Source organism: Schistocerca piceifrons, chromosome 1 (genome assembly GCF_021461385.2).
Source record: "Schistocerca piceifrons isolate TAMUIC-IGC-003096 chromosome 1, iqSchPice1.1, whole genome shotgun sequence".
NCBI classification, from domain to species: Eukaryota; Metazoa; Arthropoda; class Insecta; order Orthoptera; family Acrididae; genus Schistocerca; species Schistocerca piceifrons.
Genome location: NC_060138.1, coordinates 574,142,752 through 574,163,315, shown reverse-complemented (window position 1 = coordinate 574,163,315; position 20,564 = coordinate 574,142,752). Strand labels below are relative to the sequence as shown.

At 36.5% G+C, this 20,564-nt stretch overlaps 1 protein-coding gene across 3 annotated transcripts in view; it reads right to left on the bottom strand.

Moving 5' to 3' along the window:
* Positions 1–13,614: 13,614 nt before the first annotated feature.
* Positions 13,615–20,564, bottom strand: part of LOC124801730 (palmitoyltransferase ZDHHC6) — a 118,612-nt gene continuing 111,662 nt past the window's right edge. For all 3 annotated transcript variants that reach the window (XM_047263095.1, XM_047263096.1, XM_047263097.1), the window contains 2 exons: positions 17,663–17,850; positions 13,615–13,756 (listed from right to left, as the gene is read on the bottom strand). In XM_047263095.1, coding sequence (XP_047119051.1) covers positions 13,633–13,756; positions 17,663–17,850 — 312 coding nt within the window. In that variant the 3' untranslated portion in view covers positions 13,615–13,632. The remainder of the gene's footprint in view (positions 13,757–17,662; positions 17,851–20,564) is intronic.

Below are 20,564 nucleotides of genomic sequence, written 5' to 3'. Positions count from 1 at the left end.
CTGCCATGAATAATGTGAAAGGAAATATAGATAATGTTTCTTATGTAAAGATTTGTGATACCCAAACATACGGGCATGTATATGTATATAAGGATGATCGATGTAACTGAGGTTACCCATGTTTGTTCTATAATAAGAATGTAAATGAATCTATTATTTACAAACTAAAGCGATATGGCTGTTTATGAAAATAACCAAAATGGAATTCAATATGAAGTAAGTCTGAGTGGAATGTCAGCAGTAACATGTAATATATGAGTGTATTAAAATTGTTACTATGTAAATAACAGTTTGTTTAAAGAGTAAAAGCATACAAAAGCAGCCACTTTATGCAAAATAAGTGATTAATACATTTGGGCAGCAGTTCGGCAAGGAACCTGTGTAAAAGTGATATTTTTTTCCAAAAGTGAAGTGTGTTGATGGTTATTACATGTGTGCAAGCCTACAAAAATTTTTACTGAGCTACACTCATCTGTGAATAAATGGAGAAGTGTTTCATAAGGAACTTATCTCATCGGCAGGTGCTGATCGACAGATTTCCTCTCCAATTAATATGAGCGTTATGAAGGGTAAACAATAGGCCCTGGGCACAAAATTGGAGGTTTTCTGTCATAGCATCACAATTACCACAAGCACACACACCATTTCAAAGAAATAAACAAATAATTGTGGAGGAGCCACAGTGCAACACACGACCGCTTCACTGTTTTACTCCATGTGAATTGGACATGCACAAGTTAAAAGTATTCGATGAGGATGCAGCCATTAAAGTCTTACTCCCAGGTGTGTGGGCACAATAATGAAAGAGACTTGATCAAGCATTGTTGAATACGCACAGTATTTGATATCTGTACCACTTTTTTTATAACCTGTTTTCCTTTTCATTATTTTTATTGGTATATGTAGATACAATAAAGTAAAGCTGACATCACCACTTAATGTGACATAAGTCTACCTAAAAGACTGAGAGTTAAAGTCTTTGACCCCCTCACATCAGTAATAGATAGCAACAAATCAAGCACATGATACTGTCTAACACTGTACAACTACATAAAATGTCACTGTACCAGGGGGTGAGGCAATTGTGTAATAGCTTTCTTTTATTTTGCCTTGCAATATCTATGAATTTTTTCTTTTCCTCATTAGTAATAAGAAATTTGTACATTGCCGCAGAAGATGGCAAAGACAGGCTTTTAAAATTATCTTTGTGACAAAAGAACAATGTCTGGAGAATACTCAATTTTTTAAACTACTTTTGTTTCAGTCTCACTTGAGGGGACTTAATGTTTTAGATATCACACAAGAAGGATATGTAATTTTTACTGGTACATCAACAATGTAGTAGAAAATGCTATGTGTGATAAAAATGCAAAAAAATTACATATATTAAGAGTTATCAGAGACACAAGAATATTTTCATTTATTATGCTAATATTCACTCCCAAGCATGACTTTTACCTGGGATCGTAAGAAGAGGAAGTAATTTCTTCCATTCTGCAAGACATCTAAAAATATATATGTGCCAATCGTCAAGATTTGATGGATGGACTATATGATCGGCAACTACAGAAAATTAGAGATAAAATGATGTCAGCTAACTTAACAGTGACCAAATTTGCTGCAAAATACAGTTTGTGTGACTTCAGTACTGGTACATTGCATTGTATTTTCTTACACTGTGTGGAAGACTGTTCATGGCTCCAGTTTAGTTACAACAAGAATTCATGCTTTAATTCCAGTACTGCAAGTAATAACTATCTTTCATTACATAAATTTCATGTCTATTCAGCCTGCTTCCCAGCAGGGTTATTCCAAAATCAACCAACAGAATTAACACATAGTAGATTTCAGGTTATTGGTAAAATACTGGGGAAGTGCGATCAATCTACAAAGGAGATTGCTTTCAAAACACTCATGTGACTGGTTCTAGAATATTGCACAAGTGTGTGGGACCCATACCAGATAGGACTAACAGCAGATATTGAACGAGTACATAAAAGAGCAGCATGAATGTGGTAGGTTTGTTTAATCTGCGGGAGAGTGTCAGAGAGATACTGAAAGAACTGAACTTGAAGACTCTTGAAAATAGACATAAACTATCCTGAGAAATTTTATTAACAAAGTTTCAAGAACTGCGATTAAATGATTACTCTAGGAATGGACTACAACCCCAATGTGTCACTCACTTAGGGATCATGAGGATAAGATTAGAATAATTATTGCACACAACAGAAGCATTCAAACATTCTTTCTTTGCAGGCACCATATGTGAATAAAACAGGAAGAAACATTAAAACTGGTACAATGGGACATATCGCCTCCATGCACTTCACCATGGTTTGCACACTGTAGATTTAGATGTAGACATAGATGTAGATGTCCACAGGGTGTACTTGCCCATATGGTTCAAAATTAGTGAATTTCTACAACTAACAAAAGAACATTTATTTAACACTGCACATGCACACTACATTCTCCACTGTGCTTTGTTAACTTTCCTTTCAGTTTCAACAAGCTTAGAATGTACATCCTTATTAACCCACTCCATTTCTTCTTTAATAACAACCACACATTTCCTTTCTACTCCTGTTTCCACTGTTCCTAACCTTCCCTCCAATTCAGTTTTGATCTGATCAATTTGACTTTCAAGTTCATCCCTATAATTAGCATAACAATTTTCTGTCACTTGTAAATCATTTTTGCATGATTTGTGAACAGCATCCATTCTCTTTTTACTCGCAAACTACCCTTTTATTATTTCTGCAAACATTTTTAGCTTTTCTCAACTTTACATTTGTTTCCTGTACTATATTCTTTAATTTCTTTTCACAATCTATTTCTGTCTCCTGTATTTTCTTATTTAATTTTTTAAGATGTGTATCCATTATACCATTTATTTTTAAAATTCCTTTTAATGACACTACTGCTTGTGTCTATCTTTGAATTTGAAATACTAATGTCATTCTTACTACACAAGTTGTTCATTTTTGAATTAATGGTGTTGTTATCTGATTTTAATATGCCATTAACTTGAACATTTGGGGCGATAAGTTCTCATTTACTGGCACTTCCTGCTCTCAGTAACAAACAATAATTAAATTACCTTACTAAGTAGAAATATCTACAAGTGAATATACAGCTTATTACAAGTAATTAAAATATTGTGGTAAATAGTTCACATAGCAGAATACATATATGAGATACAGACAGAATATAGATAAGATACAATACAGGGTTATTACAAATGATTGAAGCGATTTCGCAGCTCTACAATAACTTTATTATTTGAGATATTTTCACAATGTTTTGCAAACACACACAAAAACTCAAAAAGTTTTTTTTAGGCATTCACAAATGTTCGATATGTGCCCCTTTAGTGATTCGGCAGACATCAAGCCGATAATCAAGTTCCTCCCACACTCGGCACAGCATGTCCCCATCAATGAGTTCGAAAGCATCGTTGATGCGAGCTCGCAGTTCTGGCACGTTTCTTGGTACAGGAGGTTCAAACACTGAATCTTTCACATAACCCCACCGAAAGAAATCGCATGGGGTTAAGTCGGAGGAGCGTGGAGGCTGATCATGATCTCCACCACGACCGATCCATCGGTTTTCCAATCTCCTGTTTAAGAAATGCCGAACATCATGATGGAAGTGCGGTGGAGCACCATCCTGTTGAAAGATGAAGTCGGCGCTGTCGGTCTCCAGTTGTGGCATGAGCCAATTTTCCAGCATGTCCAGATACACGTGTCCTGTAACGTTTTTTACGCAGAAGAAAAAGGGGCCGTAAACTTTAAACCCTGAGATTGCACAAAACACGTTAACTTTTGGTGAATTGCAAATTTGCTGCACGAATGCGTGAGGATTCTCTACCGCCCAGATTCGCACATTGTGTCTGTTCACTTCACCATTAAGATAAAATGTTGTTTCATCACTGAAAACAAGTTTCGCACTGAACGCATCCTCTTCCATGAGCTGTTGCAACTGCGCCGAAAATTCAAAGCGTTTGACTTTGTCATCGGGTGTCAGGGCTTGTAGCAATTGTAAACGGTAAGGATTCTGCTTTAGCCTTTTCCGTAAGATTTTCCAAACTGTCGGCTGTGGTACGTTTAGCTCCCTGCTTGCTTTATTCGTCGACTTCCGCGGGCTACGCGTGAAACTTGCCCGCACGCGTTCAACCGTTTCTTCGCTCACTGCAGGCCGACCAGTTGATTTCCTCTTACAGAGGCATCCAGAAGCTTTAAACTGCACATACCATCGCCGAATGGCGTTAGCAGTTGGTGGATCTTTGTTGAACTTCGTCCTGAAGTGTCGTTGCACTGTTATGACTGACTGATGTGAGTGCATTTCAAGCACCACATACGCTTTCTCGGCTCCTGTCTCCATTTTGTCTCACTGCGCTCTCGAGCGCTCTGGCGGCAGAAACCTGAAGTGCGGCTTCAGCCGAACAAAACTTTATGAGTTTTTCTACGTATCTGTAGTGTGTCGTGACCATATGTCAATGAATGGAGCTACAGTGAATTTATGAAATCGCTTCAATCATTTGTAATAGCCCTGTAATTAAATTATCTTACTAAGTAGAAACATCTAAAACTGAATAAACAGCTTAATGCAAGTAATTAAAATTTTGTTTCAAGAAATTCATGTACGGAATAGAAACAGTGATTTAGTAGCAATTCCTTTAATTTAATTCTCATTATTTTTGGGTTTTTGCTTGTTTTTATGTCTGTTGGGAGGTGGTTGTATATTTTAATGCCCATACATTTAACCCCATTCGCATATAATTTTGTGTTATGGGCTATAATTTGTAACTGTGTTTTGTTTCTGGTGTCATGTGTATGGCGGTCTCCATTTCTGTCGAGGGCGCCCAAGTGCTGTACTGTAAAACAAGCTAGTTCCAATATATAGAGGCATGGCAGTGGCAGGATTTTTAGCTGTAATGGTCCATTTGTGCGTATTTTATGGCCACTGTAGAGTATAAACTGTACCTTTTGGCACTTGAAAGTAGTTGAAGAAGTATCATGGCCAGGGTATCTTGGCTTCAGGCTCCTTTTCTTCTATTGCAATGCCTATGTCTGCCTGTAAAGTTGCTTAAGATACCTGCTATTGCTAAATCGTCTTCTTTGCTCTATATGTATTCACTTTCCCAGTTGGTTATACTCCGAGTTATAAAACATTTGCCTTGTACATCTCTTAAATATTCTGGCTACTGACCAATGACTGATTTATGTCCTTAGATACATCAACAATCAAGTTTCCAACTCCCTGGGGATTTCATGGATCAGAGCATATCTCCCAGCTGAGACATAAGTGGCATGGAATAATCGCTGACTCTGGTAAGTGCTGCAACATGCCATAATAGTATCACCCACTGCCCCGTTTCGCAGATACACTGCATTCACCCCAGCATATGGTACATGTACAAGCAAAATGAAAATTCCGTGTACGGAAGGTACATTGTACATGTCTAACAAACTAAGAATGAAAGTTGTATCTATATTTTTAGATATATTTTTCCCACGTGGAATGTTTCCCTCTATTATATTCATAAGAATGAAAGTTCCTTTATAAAAGTACAGGACATTACTTGTTGGATTGAAAAGGTAAAGTACAACACATTGCTTTATGCCAAAAAAATCTGCTACAATTCATAGTGCTCACTTAGGCAGATGATGTCATGATCGTCTTATCCTATACCTAAACTAAATCTAAATTAACTGCTTTTCAACTCACACCTGCTGTAATCCATAATAATGATAGTTATTGATTTATTGTCTTTTACTTATGTGCTCCACCCCAAACCAAATAACACCTTACTTTAAAATGAATTAGTCTGTTAGTCTTAAACTATCTTTAACCATCTTAGCTTTGGTTTCAAACCCTTACGTTTACATGAGCTTCTATCAGACCATGAATTTAACATGCAAACCCAGTAAGAGAAAATCTGTTGTTTTACATATTGTTTTTCTTATCACATGATTCTTTTTTGAGTTCACTGTCAGGAATGTGTGTGCTATACACACATAAGATTGTTCATCAAGTACATTCCAGGTTCAGCTACTAACTGCTCACCCTAGTTACTCATGGAACAGAGTAATGCTGGCATCCATGTTGCACCCACATAAACATTTAAAAATCAAACCATCTAAATCAGTACTTTTAACAAAATTCCCAATTAGTAGCACTTAATCCAAATTATCTTTAGGTACCCAGCCACGACCCATGCACTGTACATGCAGATGTATATTCATAATTTGTGTCTGTCTTTGACACTTTACCTAATCTAACAACTATTTGTGGTCATCTAAGGTTGTTTTTCTTAAGGAGTTACAAGCTAAAGTCAACTCACAATCTTTGTTGCTTCTTACCTGTTACTAATGTTCCCTGTGCCTTCTGTACACGATAAAGCTCAGGCACATGCGTCCTTATTCATTCATGTAGCCAAATATGGAAAGCCAAGAAGCTGCACTATCCAGGAAACTTCCTTTGCTTTACTATCTTCTACATCTATACTTACATCTACATCTACATTATGAAAACCACTGTGAGGTGCATGGCAGGGGGTACATCCCATTGTACCAGCTTTTAGGGTTTCTTCCTCTTCCATTCACATATGGAGCACGGGAAGAAAGATTGCTTGCAACATTCTGTGCTTGCAGTAATTATTCTAATCTTATCTTCATGATCCCTATGTGAGTGGCACATTGGGGTTGTAGTATATTCCTAGAGTAATCATTTAATGCCAGTTCTTGAAACTTTGTTAACAGACTTTCTGAGGATATTTTATGTCTATCTTCAAGGGTCTTCAAGTTCAATTCCATCAGTATCTCTGTGGCACTCTCCCACTGATTAAACCAACCTGTCATATTCATTGTGCCCTTTTCTGTAAATGATCAATAACCCCTGTTATTCCTATCTGGTACGGGTCCCACACACTTGCACAATATTCTAAAACCAGTCAAATGAGTGTTTTGTAAGCAATCTCCTTTGTAGACTGATTGCACTTCCCCAGTATTTTACCATAAATTGAAGTCTACCACTTGCTTTCCAAATGACTGAACCTGTATGATTTCATATCCCTACAAAGTGTTACACCCAGGTATTTGAGTTGGCCGATACCAACAGTGACTCATTGATATTATAATCATAGGATACTATGATTTTTCGTTTTGTGAAGTGCAAAATTTTACATTTCTGAGTATTTAGAGCAAGTTACCAATGTCTGCACAACGTTGAAATTTTATCAAGACGTGACTGAATATTTATGCAGCTCCTCTCAGCTAGTACTTGATTATAGATAATTGCTGGATCTGAAAAAAGCCTGGTTTTACTATTAATATTGTCTGCAAGGTCATTAATATACAACATGAACAACAAGGGTCCCAAAATTCCTCCCTGGGATACACCCGAAGTTACTTCATTTGACGATGACACACTGTCCAAGAAAACATGCTGTGTCGTCCCTACCAAAAAGTCCTCAAACCACTCACAAATTTCACCTGATACCCTGTGTGATTGCACTTTTGATAATAAGCATAAGTGTGGCACTGAGTCAAATGATTTTCAAAAATCAAGAAACACCACATCTACCTGGTTACCTTGATCCAAAGCCTTCAGTATGTCATATGAAAAAACTGTGAGTTAGGTTCACATGATCAATGCTTTTGAAAATCATGCTGGTTGGCACTGATGAGGTCATTCTGTTCAAGTTACCTCATTATGTTTAAGCTCAAAATATGTTCTAAGATTCTACAACAAACTGACATCAAGGATATCTACTTCTACTACCCTTCTTGTAGACATGAGTGACCTGTGCCATTTTCCAAGAACAGGGCACAGTTTTTTGTTTGTGGGACCTATTATAGATTATAGTGAGAAGAGAGGCTATCTCAACTGCAAAGTTAGTATTCTAACAGGTATTCCATTGGACTGCACCTCTGTTCAATTTTAATGATTTCAGCTGTTTTCCAACACCGCTGACATTAATACTTGTTTCATTCATCTTTTCGGTGGTACAAGGACTATATTGGGGCTATTCTCCTGGCTTTTCCTTTGTAAAGGAACATTTGAAAATAGAGTTAAACATTTCAACTTTTCCTTTGCTACCCTCAGTTTCAGTTCCTTTCTCATTTGGTAGGAACTCAACACTTGGAGTAAACCTTAGAATAACGGCATCCCACCCTTATGAGACTGTCAAACACACTGCTTAATGCAGAAAAATATTTCCAGCACAATCCTAAATTGTTACAGCAATAATGCCCCCTTATCTACTTTTGCTCCCATTGTAGTACAGGTCCTTCCTCGATAATGTCCACATAACCAATTTATATTGAAGTGTATTATGTCGTACATCATGAAATGTCTTCCCACCCTTGAACCATGTTTCTATTCTCGAGGCAGTTTACCCCCCCCCCCCCCCCCCCCCCCGTTTTAGCTAGAACTTATTTCTGAACTGCCTAGTTTACATGTCTATTGTGGTTTACATCTTTTTCTCTCCCCTGCATTATCATTGCTCTGTTCATACCCAGATTTAGTTCACCACTAACTTTCTACGGAACGCTAACCTCTAGCTTTTGTATCAATAGCTGAAAACGTATTGTTTAATATAATATTTATTATATTATTTTATAATAGGCATTGGCTGTTGTATGAGTTTTTTACTTTTCTCACATCTGTTTTTACTGTTGGGTAGTATTCAAGAAGGATTCATGTTATATTTAGAGTCAAATGCAGTCGATTCTTGTAGTCATTATTTTTTAAGCTGTGTATCTCTTAATCAGTTCTGTGTTATATGGACCTTTTTCTTGGCCTGTGGAAGGATCCACAAGGAATACAGCTTTAGGATGGGGAATATTTACTTTCTTGTAAGGACCATCAATTCAATGGAAGAACTTACTAATTTCTTTTTTAAAATTAGAACTCTGATGATGAGTTCTTACTAATAGAAGTTCATCCAAGTGAAACTTAGGTACAATTGCCTTTAGATTATGGTCTCCTACCCTATACACTGCTTGCTTTCTTCAGTGCCCTTCCACTTGCTTACAAATCTTGGTGTCACTTAATTTTTCTGCTTTCAGCCTAGTAAAATATTTAGACAGCAGTTCATCTATGAATTTCTTGTGCATTATCTCTAGCAGTGGAAGTTCAGTTGACAAAAGTGATAATTCATTGAGCACCGTTTGGAATATGGGAATCATTTTTACCCAAGTCATTTGTCTTTTGGGAACAGTACTTGCAACACAGTAAAATGATCTCTCTCTCTATCTCCTTAGAAAGGTTACCCTGAGGTTGGTACTGGGAAATGGTGACATGTTTGATACCTTCCCAAACCAGAAAGTCCTTAAAATTGTTGCTTGTGAATTGAGAGCTATTGCTTGTTAACAGTCATTGTGGCTCCCCTATATCTGAACAATATTCTCTTAAACAATTTGTAGCTGTGTTGGCTAATTTTTTGGATATAATTTTACATATTTTGACCAACACTCAACTGATACTAAAATGTGAGATATTCCTTCTCTGCCTTTTGGCAGAAGGCCATATGAGTCAGCTGCTGTTAGGCATGTACACGTTTTGGAAATACTAGATGTATATTAACAGAATCTTCCGTCGGTTCTTGGTAGAACAACATTATAATAAATGAAAAGCACCCGTTTGCTTTTGTTCTACAATATTACTTTTATTGTAAAATAGTTTTCCGGCTTACAAGGCCATCTTCAGACATTTACTGTAAATGTCTGAAGATGGCCTTGTAAGCCAAAAACTGGTTTACAATAAAAGTAATATTGTACAACAAAAGCAAAGTGGTGCTTTTTATTTATTACTAGATGTATTTTATATACTTTGTGTTTGTTGTTGTCTTTCACTTTCTGGCACAAACTCACATGTTCTTATGATAGTTTTCACTTTGCTACTCACACTTTTAAGATAACAAAATTAGCGTATATATTTAATACACTTCCTTATACCAAAATGGCAACAACTGTTACGCAAAACACAGACCAATTTTTTGCAGCTACCTGTGAAATATATAACTTCCAGGACCTGGACTCCTTCATTGATCTCCAAAATGAGATTCCTTCTTGTGACATCCATGAAGTTAGAAATGAAAGCTTTCCTGAACAGGTCGTAATATTGAAGAACAAGCCAAAGTTCAATCACAGGGCACTTGGCATGAAACGATGTCTATAATACAGAAGTCCTCAGCCTTGGAGACACAAATCCAAACAATATTAAAATTTAAAAGCAAACAAACACAGCCACTTTCTACAAAAACAAAACAGTAAATAAGGGATATGATTATTTCTAATTACCACAGATTCTTGCAGCAACATGAAATATTCTCTATGTAGAAATATGCAAGAGTCATTGGCGGTAGTTAAAAGACTAAGTTTATATCCTCAAAGGCTCCACTGTAAATGGGTCAATTTCTGCATTGCCATGTGTGGGATATATACCAATGGAGACCTGGAGTATAAACTAAATAACAATAGTAATTATCAGTCCTGTGGTGAAGTGGTTTCCTTTGTTTCTGATGCCACATCAAAGCCTTGTAATATTCTGTGGAACATTCAATGCTAGTGAGTCTGTTACCGGTCTCTGATATGCTTCACTACATCTGATGATTCTGTTGTGTAAAATGAGATCTAAATGGTGTCTTTGTGGCATTATGGTGTAATCTTCAATAAGAAACTAAAACAAACACAATAAAAGTACAAACATTATGATTTTAATGGATGATCATCATTATCTTTGAATAACATCCATATTTGAAGCACAAAAATAAGCACTTTCGATATGAATAGCAACAGTATCTTGTGAGAAAATCTTTATGGTTGTTTACTATAGTTGCTTTCCCTTCCACTTTAATTTTTTCCTTACAAATACCCTTAAAATTTTGGCAGTAGTGTCTAAATGAAACAGACATTAAACACAAGACTGACACAGTTCATTTGCACATAACAGATTATAATCTACTATAACCGTTTCAATGCAGTTCAATGATCAGTTATTTAAGCCTGAGTGACAATGTTTTATGACATGCTGCTATACTTATATCACAGGAGAAAATAAAATAGCTTTTTCTTTAAAAAAAATTCACAAAGTTTATTGACAAAATTTTGTTAATTTAAATGATATATTAACCAACAGAAATTATTATCTATAAAAAGGAACAACCTTCAAAACTCTAGAGTCATTCAATTTTCTTTTAAAATAACAAAATATTTGTTTTTAACAGGTTGGATTTTATTTTATATCACAATCTTAAACATTATAAAAATGTTCATTGGATCTCTAACAATAAAAGAATTTTTTTGGTGTCTACAATTCTGCTATAACATGTAAGTACAGGTACAGTAAGCACTAAACTGTATTTTCACTTTGAAGAAAAAATGTATTAAAATAGTACATCAACTAACATCTTATATACTAAATGAATGGATGATTCTTCAGGACAAGAAATCAATTTTGCACATTATAATAAATAGCTGTCATTTCTAATGTGATGGGAGATTTTTTTCGTATCTAAAAATTGTACAAGGCACAGAGCTACAGGCACGTGTGATATTACGTTGCTTCTCCCCTGCATTAATTTAAAGTATGGCACATATAAGAAACTAAAGTTCTTTGGTTACCATGAGAGCAATAAATCAAAAGTAAAGCAAAAGCATTAACATTCATTCATTTAGTCATTTATGGAATACGTTAAGTGTGTGTGTGCATGCACGCAGCAGTGTGCACTTCTGTACCTGATGATGTAGCCATAAGAAAAACTGATTTCTTTTAAACTGTAGGAATGAATAATAAAACAGCAATAAAGTGCCATTCTGGTAGACAATGAAAATTCACACTTCATCATTTTCTAGTGAAGCAACTATCCCTTACATTAAAACCGCTAGTAGAAATATAAATATAATTCCTGTTATTCACATAGAAATTGTTTTAAAAATCAGAAAGTATTCAAATTTGGCTGCAATGCTCACCTCCTTTTATAAAAACAAGATGTGTCTGGTAGTTCTGTTTGCAAATTTAGTGATATGTTCAGTCTCCAATAATTTTATTGAGGTTAAGGGATAACTATGCTAAAGCCTTTTTGTGAAAAAAAGCAATTTACAAACTTTCTAAAGGCATATAAAAACGAATCTGTGATAATTCATAGGACAATGTACAATGGAATCAGTTCTTTTGGAACAATTTCAATTAACTGCACTGAATGCATCAAATAAGCAGTATCAAATAATTAAAACTGCAAGGATAAATTCATATATACGTCTAAAACAAATGCACAGAGATATCTAAAGGCTGCAGCATACACCATGTTTCTTAACTGATTACCAGCACTGTAAACTAAAGGGTACCCCACAGCTTACACAATGAATAAAAATATCATTATTAACATGTGCACACAATTCACAACAAAAGTCACCACATGCAAAAGCATGTCATATGTGAAAGACATGAAAAATGTTGAACAACTGAAACACTGTGCTTTTAAACAACAATTACTAATTTGTTAATACATATTCATAGCTATGTAATAAAAACATTATAATATAACAAATCTGGTCCATGAAATGTTTAAAAACATATACAATAACAAAAACATTTAAGGCTGAGATCAATTCACAAACAATAAGATGTCTAGGAAATCACTTTTCTATCAGTAAAATGGAAAGATCTCTCTTAACATTTTTATTATCTGTGGAAATGGAAGCAATGCACAATACCCACTGGTACTTTTATCAGTCAAAATGTTATATAACTTGTGGCAACCGATAAATAAATGGCGGTACTTACTGTAATTGCAAGTTTTTGTACCTTTTAAGGCATGTGTAAAGGCAATGTAAAGAAGGAACCAGAGGGATGAAAAAAGTTGATAGGACTTTGGTTTAAAAAAAAGACACAGAGCTGAACTGAGAGCAAGAAGGAATACACAATTTGAACCTCAAGCAGCTAACACTAGATATTCAGCAAAATAATACGATATAATGAAATTGTGTACATGGAGGGACAAGGAGAACTTGTGTTCAGAAGTTCAGGGCAACAGACAGATCAATAACTCCAGGGGAAAGGAGATGCAGATAGTGCAAAAATAAGATTATACAGCTAAAGAGAAAAGCGAAAAAAGATGAGAGCGAACAAAGAGGACAGGTAAGCAATGTGAACTGGAAGACAGGACCACAATTATAAGGAACAAGAAAGATGCAGGGAAAAAAATCAATAGTTTCAAATCAGCACTGTCTATTTATTATTATTATTATTATTTGTTACAACACATGGTTTTGATTTTGAGTTTCAAGGTGTTTGTTTCAACCACCAAAGACAGCTGAAACAAAATTACTATGAAATCTTCATTTATTGTTAATTCAGGAGCTCTCCACTGATACAAGGATGCCACATAACAAAATGAGAATGAGAGTGGTGAGGGGCAGAAGAGGAAGGAAGAGGGAAAAATAAATATGGGGGGAGGGGGGGGGGAGAGAGAGAGAGAGAGAGAGAGAGAGAGAGAGAGAAGGCAAAGGAAAAAGGTAGGGGGGGGGGAGGGAGGGAGGGAGGGAGGGAGAAAAGACACAGTACCTCACAATGATATTATCAATGCTTTAAAAGTATGATACATTTTCTGGAATGGGTTACTTATTTATTCTTATCAAAATCATTTGGTATTGCTTCAGCCAATTCAACAACACAACAGCGGGGGAACCATCCTCGATGTCCAACTACCTTGGCCCCTTTCTGTTTTTCACCAAACAGCCAGTATCTGTAAATTATATCGATTCACATTAAACTCAATGTACAAATAATAAAGCAACCACAAAAACTGATGCCTCTTTGCTGTTAAAATGGGAAAAACAACAAATATAAAATAAAAATTACAAAACATTTGGTAGTGATGGTGACAAAAGCAGAAGATTATAAAATTACTAATCTTCCTCTCCACTGCAAAGAGTATCTTGATATCTTTACTTTTCATAGTATAGAAAAAATAATGAAAAGAAAGAGATGTTCATGAAGTGCAAGCAAAGCCAATAAAAATACTTGGAAATTAATATGTCACCATTCTGGAAATACAAGTACATACATGCTCTATGTCATTACAGAAATCAAGCAGTTACTTTTCTTTTGACACATCACACAGGAAAGCCAAGGTGAAATGATTACATGAAAAAAAAATGTTATCAGAAGGATTCATTCAGCATACAGAAAAACCAAAGAGTGCACTGAAGGCTTTGGGAGGGAGGGAGGCAGGCAGGTGGGGGGCAGGGGGGCTAGAGATATAATTGAAGAAGAAATGGGAGTCAATATGGAAGACACAGATGAACCAATATTAAAATCAGAGTGTAACAGAGGTTTGAACAACCTGCAGTCAAATAAGGCAAACTGTCTGGCTCCAGCTGCCGGAGACTGTGGTCTCGTGTGTGTGTGTTTCTGACAAAGGCCTTGCTGGCCGAAACCTTATTTTGTGACAGGCTTTTTGTTGTCCGAACTGCGACTTAGTATCTCCGCTGTATGGGTAACTATTCTTTTCATAAAATTGTTACATTCCAGCCTGGATTTTCCATTGTTTAATAAGGCAAAAGAGATAGATAATATCATTAGAATTTCTGAAATCATTGGGGGAAGTGGTAACCAAGTGACTATTCAAGTTGGAGTGTAGAATCTATGATCTGGAGACATACCATCACACTTTCAGAAAAATAACCTACACAAATTCCTGAAGATAGCAAGGGCAGGAAAGTGCGAGAAGTATCACACAATCACCTTAAAAGCTCAGGCATCCAAGTTGTCAACAACAATAATAATATACTGAAGAATGGAAAAGAAAATTGAGGATATGCCAAAGGAGTATCAGTTAAGCTATGCTGAAAATAAAAGAAAGGTACAGCAGGAGTGGAATTAAAATCCAAGGTGAAAGGATATCAATGATAAAATTCACTAAAGACATTGCTATCTTAAGTAAAAGTTAAGAAGAATTATAGGATGTGTTGGATGGAACAAACTATTTACTGAGTGAAGAATGTGGATTAAAAGTAAACTGAAGAAAGACAAAAGTAATGAGTAGTAGTTGACATGAGGTTAGCGATAAACTTTACATCAAAGCTGGATACCATGAAGTAGACAAAGATTCCGCTACTTTGGAAGCAAAATAACATGATGGACGAAGGAAGGAAGACATAAAAAGCAGATCATTATATGTGAAGATGGCATTGCTAGTATCAAACAATGGCCTTAATCTGAGAAAGAAATTTCTGGGAATGTATGTATGGAGCACAACCAGAAAAGAAGAAATTTGAAGCATTTGAGATGTGGCACTATAAAAGGATGATGAAAAGTAGGTGGACTGATAAGGGATGAACAGGTTCTCCATAGAACCAGCAAAGAAAGTAACATATGGGAAACTGCCCCCCCCCCCCCCTCTCTCTCTCTCTCTCTCTCTCTCTCTCTCTCTCTCTCTCTGTCTGTCTGTCTGTCTGTGTGTGTGTGTGTGTGTGTGTGTGTGTGTGTGTGTGTGTGATGAAGACTAAAAGTACAGCAGAATGGAAGTTCATTGGAGACATTATGTACGCATTAAACAGAATGGCATCACAGTCACATCAATTAGTGACACTTCTCTTAAGTTTGGACAGAAATTTATAGTGTGAGATAAATCAAAATAAAGCCCAACATTTTGCAGAAAAGATTATGAGAACTAAAAGAGAAAAAATGACAGTAAAACACATGAAATGAAAGATGCAGAAGACTGGCACTGTATACCACAGGGTAAGATAAAACATGGGAGTGTGATATCCTCCACTTTTGCATGCCCACAGCCTGAAACACTGATAATCCCATTTCTACATCCTTACACTCACTCAATTCCAAAAGTAGGGACTTCAACTGGATGTCTAATTATGTTGTTAAACGAACAGTTCACTTGATAAGTAAGCCACTGAGTTGTTTTAAAAAATGTCTAGAGTATGAGGTTTTTCCAGAACACCAGATCTCTAAAATTATTATCATATTCAAAAAGGTTGATAAACAACTCTCTCATAACTACTGACAAATTTCTATTGTCCCAATATTCTCAAAAATATTTGAAACACTCGTGTACATTCAATTAAGCAATTATTTTCAAAATTATGACCTCCTTTGCAAGAATCAGTACGGATTTTGGACAGGTAAAAATACCACTGCAGCTGTTGTGGAAACTGATCTCACTTTAATGGCTTTTGAAAATCAGAAAAGTGTGTCACAGGTATTGTGCAAACTAAGTAAAGCATTCGACTGCATTCCTTTTAAAATGTTGCTAACAAATTTAGAGTATTATGATGCACCTTATCTACATTAGCAGTGTTTTCTTCCTAATTGAACAACAGAACACAGTTTTTCTCAATTAGAAATAGTCCCTCCTAGAAGAAATTCGCACATTTTCGACAGGACTCTGTCCTTGGTCCCTTCTTTTTCATTGTTGCAGTTAATCACCTGCCCCACTATGTATCACAGTCGGTTACTTCACATCACAGCATCCCAACTCTTGAGAAAATTGAGCAAGAAACTCTTGACTTTGTATTAAATTGGCACAGCCAATAAACTTGTTTCTAATCCAGACAAAACCCAAAAACTTATGTTAGGACTGTCCAAGAATATAGATAATGTGTCAAAGCCTTCGGAATACATATTGATGCTAAACTCAACTGGGAAGAGCAAATCAACCAAGTCTGTAAAAAGATCTCATGAGTGTCCCACCTCATATTGAAACTGAGATATGTTGTCTGCAATAAGTATCTCTGTATGACTCTTTCAGTCATATATATCATATGTCCTACTCATATAGGGACATTCTCCTTATATCATTAACATTTAAAAAATAAGTCTGTACTATGCAAGGATGGTCCTACAGAGCACTATCATCCTCTTTTTAACAGGCTTTGGACGCTAACAATGATGAATCTGTGTATCTATGAGTCTGCACTCTTTGTCAAGAACAGCATTAAAGAATGTGTGATCAGGGAAGTAATTCACGAACATGACACTGGAAATAATACAAACACTCATCTCCCAAGGTGCAGTGTAGCAACAACAGGAAATTCTCATGAAGTGAATGCCCTAAAATTTTTAACGAGTTTCCTCTCATTGCTCGATCCTTACCAACATTACCTTTGACTCACGCCCCCTCCCCCCCCCCCCCTCTCTCTCTCTCTCTCTCTCTCTCTCTCTCTCTCTCTCTCTCTCTCTCTCTCTCTCTCTACTTATACTGACAACCACTTGTGTCTACCTTACTATCATGTCTCCCATTACCTTCTCATGCCTTATTTGAACAGCAGTTCTTCATGCTCCACCCTAGTTGCTATACATCTTACTCTGTGATATCAAAAGCTCAGAATAGGTGTGTTTATGTATCTGTATGGTTGCTTGTATGAGACTGAGTGTATACACTATAAAAAGAGCTGTAGCTTGAAAGTCTCTTAATGAGTCTGTGCTTTTACATGTTTCTATGCACCAAGCATCCATTAGTTAGGCGAGTGGTTACCTTGCCTCAGTTAAATTATTGTTTCCAGCTTACAATACCTATTACTGTGCTGTTACTCACTATAAAATGTAAATTACGTGCAAGCAACCTGTAAATAACAAATATAAAAAAAACTAAAGAAAATACTATGATCTCAAACTCCATGTTAATACAAACCTTCTCCATCTTGTAACTAATACAACATCGCCTTGATCAAGAGGAAGACGATGTTCATCTGTACAAGGTGCATAAAATAATATGCGCCACCCTTTGGATACAGGAACCCACGAACCACAGTAACTGTCTCTAACTATGTATGTTCGAGACTGACTGCGTTTTTCAGCCTTTTGCTCTTTTTGCTCCATCTGCAAACGACAACATAAAGGATCAAAAACATTCTCCTGTAAGCTAATAGAAGAATTTATTATGTAATAGAGATACATCATCATCTTCATCATATTGGTTTTTTTGCCAAGTCTAATAACTTCATGGTTGTCAGAAATTAAGAAACAGATTTTTATAGATATCACAGTAAAATGAACACCTGCTATTCTTTCTACCACCAGTTCTAGCACAAAATGTGAGTCAATTATAATAATATTATATACAGCCTGACAATAAAAGTTAAGCCCCCAGAACGCATCCTCAGATTTCAATGTAACTTTCTACACATACGCAATGTTGGCAGGTATGTAAATGATTAGCATTTCAATTCACTGTGACAGGTAGAACAGCCACAAGAGTGCATTAGTGTTGTTACCAGGCCAGGTATATAAGGGGTGTGAACAGCATCCAATGTTGAGTGATCACTGTGAAGGACATAGCAGGTACTTGTATGAGACAACATTATCAGCACCTGACGTAGTCTGAAAGGGCCCACATTGAGAAAACATTACTGGAATTTTCGTTTTGTGTCTCATGTTGAGATTACACACAAAAATAACTGTGAATGAATGCTGTGTGTGTGTGTGTGTGTGTGTGTGTGTGTGTGTGTGTGTGGGTGTGGGTGTGGGTGTGTGTGTGGGTGGGCGCGCGCGAGCGTGCGGGCGGCGTTCATTGGTAATGGTAAAATATTCTTTTTCTGCTTCTATATTACATTAATTTTACACCACAGGGAGAAATGAGTGAGGTGGCACAATGGTTGACACACTGGACTCGCATTCAGGACGACGACAGTTCAAACCCATGTCTGACCATCCTTATTTAGGTTTTCCACATTTTCCCTAAATCGCTTCAAGCAAATGCTGAGATTGTTCCTCTGAAGGGCACGGCAAACTTCCTTCCCCATCCTTCCCTAATCCAATGGGACCGATGACCTCACTGTTTGGCCCCCTCCTCCCACATCAACCAACCAACCACAGAAAGTCTCTTGGAAGTGGAAAAAATCATAGATACAAATTTTGTTAATTTTCAGTATAACAGAATGACTTCACTGCAAAAAATGAATTACTAAGAAATGGAGAAGAAACTTCTTTCTTATATTATAAATGGGATTAAAGGAAGCAACAAAGGTAGACTGTGATGTACAATCGAGACGTTGACACTGTGCCACCATAAGCATCGACAAGATGACAGTCTTGATGGGTCACTTTATGGGGAACAGTATTTGACCGACTGCTTACCTACCTGCACTGCAGACAATGCAGTGGGTCAGCAGCAATCCCCGACTAGATCTGAATGCATAATGACTTGTACAAGGCACTACATTCAGTTTTCTAAAATTTAATTCTAGTATATATTTTATGCACTATCATATTATTCATGTGATCCAAATCAATTGAATGCTGTTAGATGATCCTTTGTGGAATCATTACTCTACTGCACACACATTTGACAGCAAAATAAAAAAAAGTATCTGAGATGTTCAAGTGCAATTAAAATGAACCTCATTAAATATCTCTCTACATAATTTAAGTTAGGATTATTTTAAATATAGATGCACACACAATGCTAATAAGAAGAGTAAAAGATGTATAGAAAAATATACAACATCCAGAAAGTTACGTGCTCCCTTATTATTCCAATTGCAGCATTTATTTAGCTCCAATAGGAAAGAGAAGTAGCTTTATTCATTTTAATAGTTTGCTCCCCCCCCCCCCCCCCCCTTTCCCTACCGTTTCCACTGTTTTGATATTTTGCTCTATCTGATGATTTAATTTAATGTTTCCCCATTTAAGCTCACATACTGCAGATGCTATTGTTTCCAGCTTCTCACTTTGAATCATGCTGGGACGTTACTGGACTCCTTTTTCTCTTCAGCTGCTGAATCAGAACATAAGAGGTGTGACTATAAAATAAACTATGGCTGAAAAGAATTTTATTTAAAAAACACACATATCACGCTCAGTATACTCCCCTCCTCTACCCCTACAATGTTCCATGTGAATTTTCCATTGATGGAAACAGTGCCAGAAGTATTCCTCTATGAGCTCCTTCACGACGCGTGCCATTTTTTGTTTCACTGCTTCAAGAGACTGAAATATTGTTCCTTGTAATGCAGATTTGACTTACGGAATAGATAAAAGCCACATGGTGCTAGTACAGGTGAATAAGGTGTGTGCTCTAACAATGGGATGATGTACTTCACTAGAGGCCTCTTAACAGACAATGCAGTATGATCCAGTGTGTCGTCTTGATGCAGAACCCATGACTTGTTCTTCCACAACTTAGGTTTGTTTCCCTTCTTATTTTCTCACAGAGTTGAGAAAGAACCTCAAAGCAGTAATGTTGATCAATAGTTTGATCTTCAGTAACCCAGTTTAACATATTAATTATGGGGAAAGATCCCTTATCATTTAGCTACAATATAGCAGGTCAGCAACTGGAAGCAGTTAATTCCATAAATTATCTGAGAGTACGCATTAGGAGTGGAATGATCATAGAAAGTTGATCGTCGGTAAAGCAGATGCCAGACTGAGATTCATTGGAAGAATCTTAAGGAAATGCAATCCGAAAACAAAGGAAGTAGGTTACAGTACACTTGTTCGCCCACTACTTGAATACTGTTCACCAGTGTGGGATCAGTACCAGATAGGGTTGATTTGGGGGGGGGGGGGGGGGGGGGGGAGAGAGAGAGAGA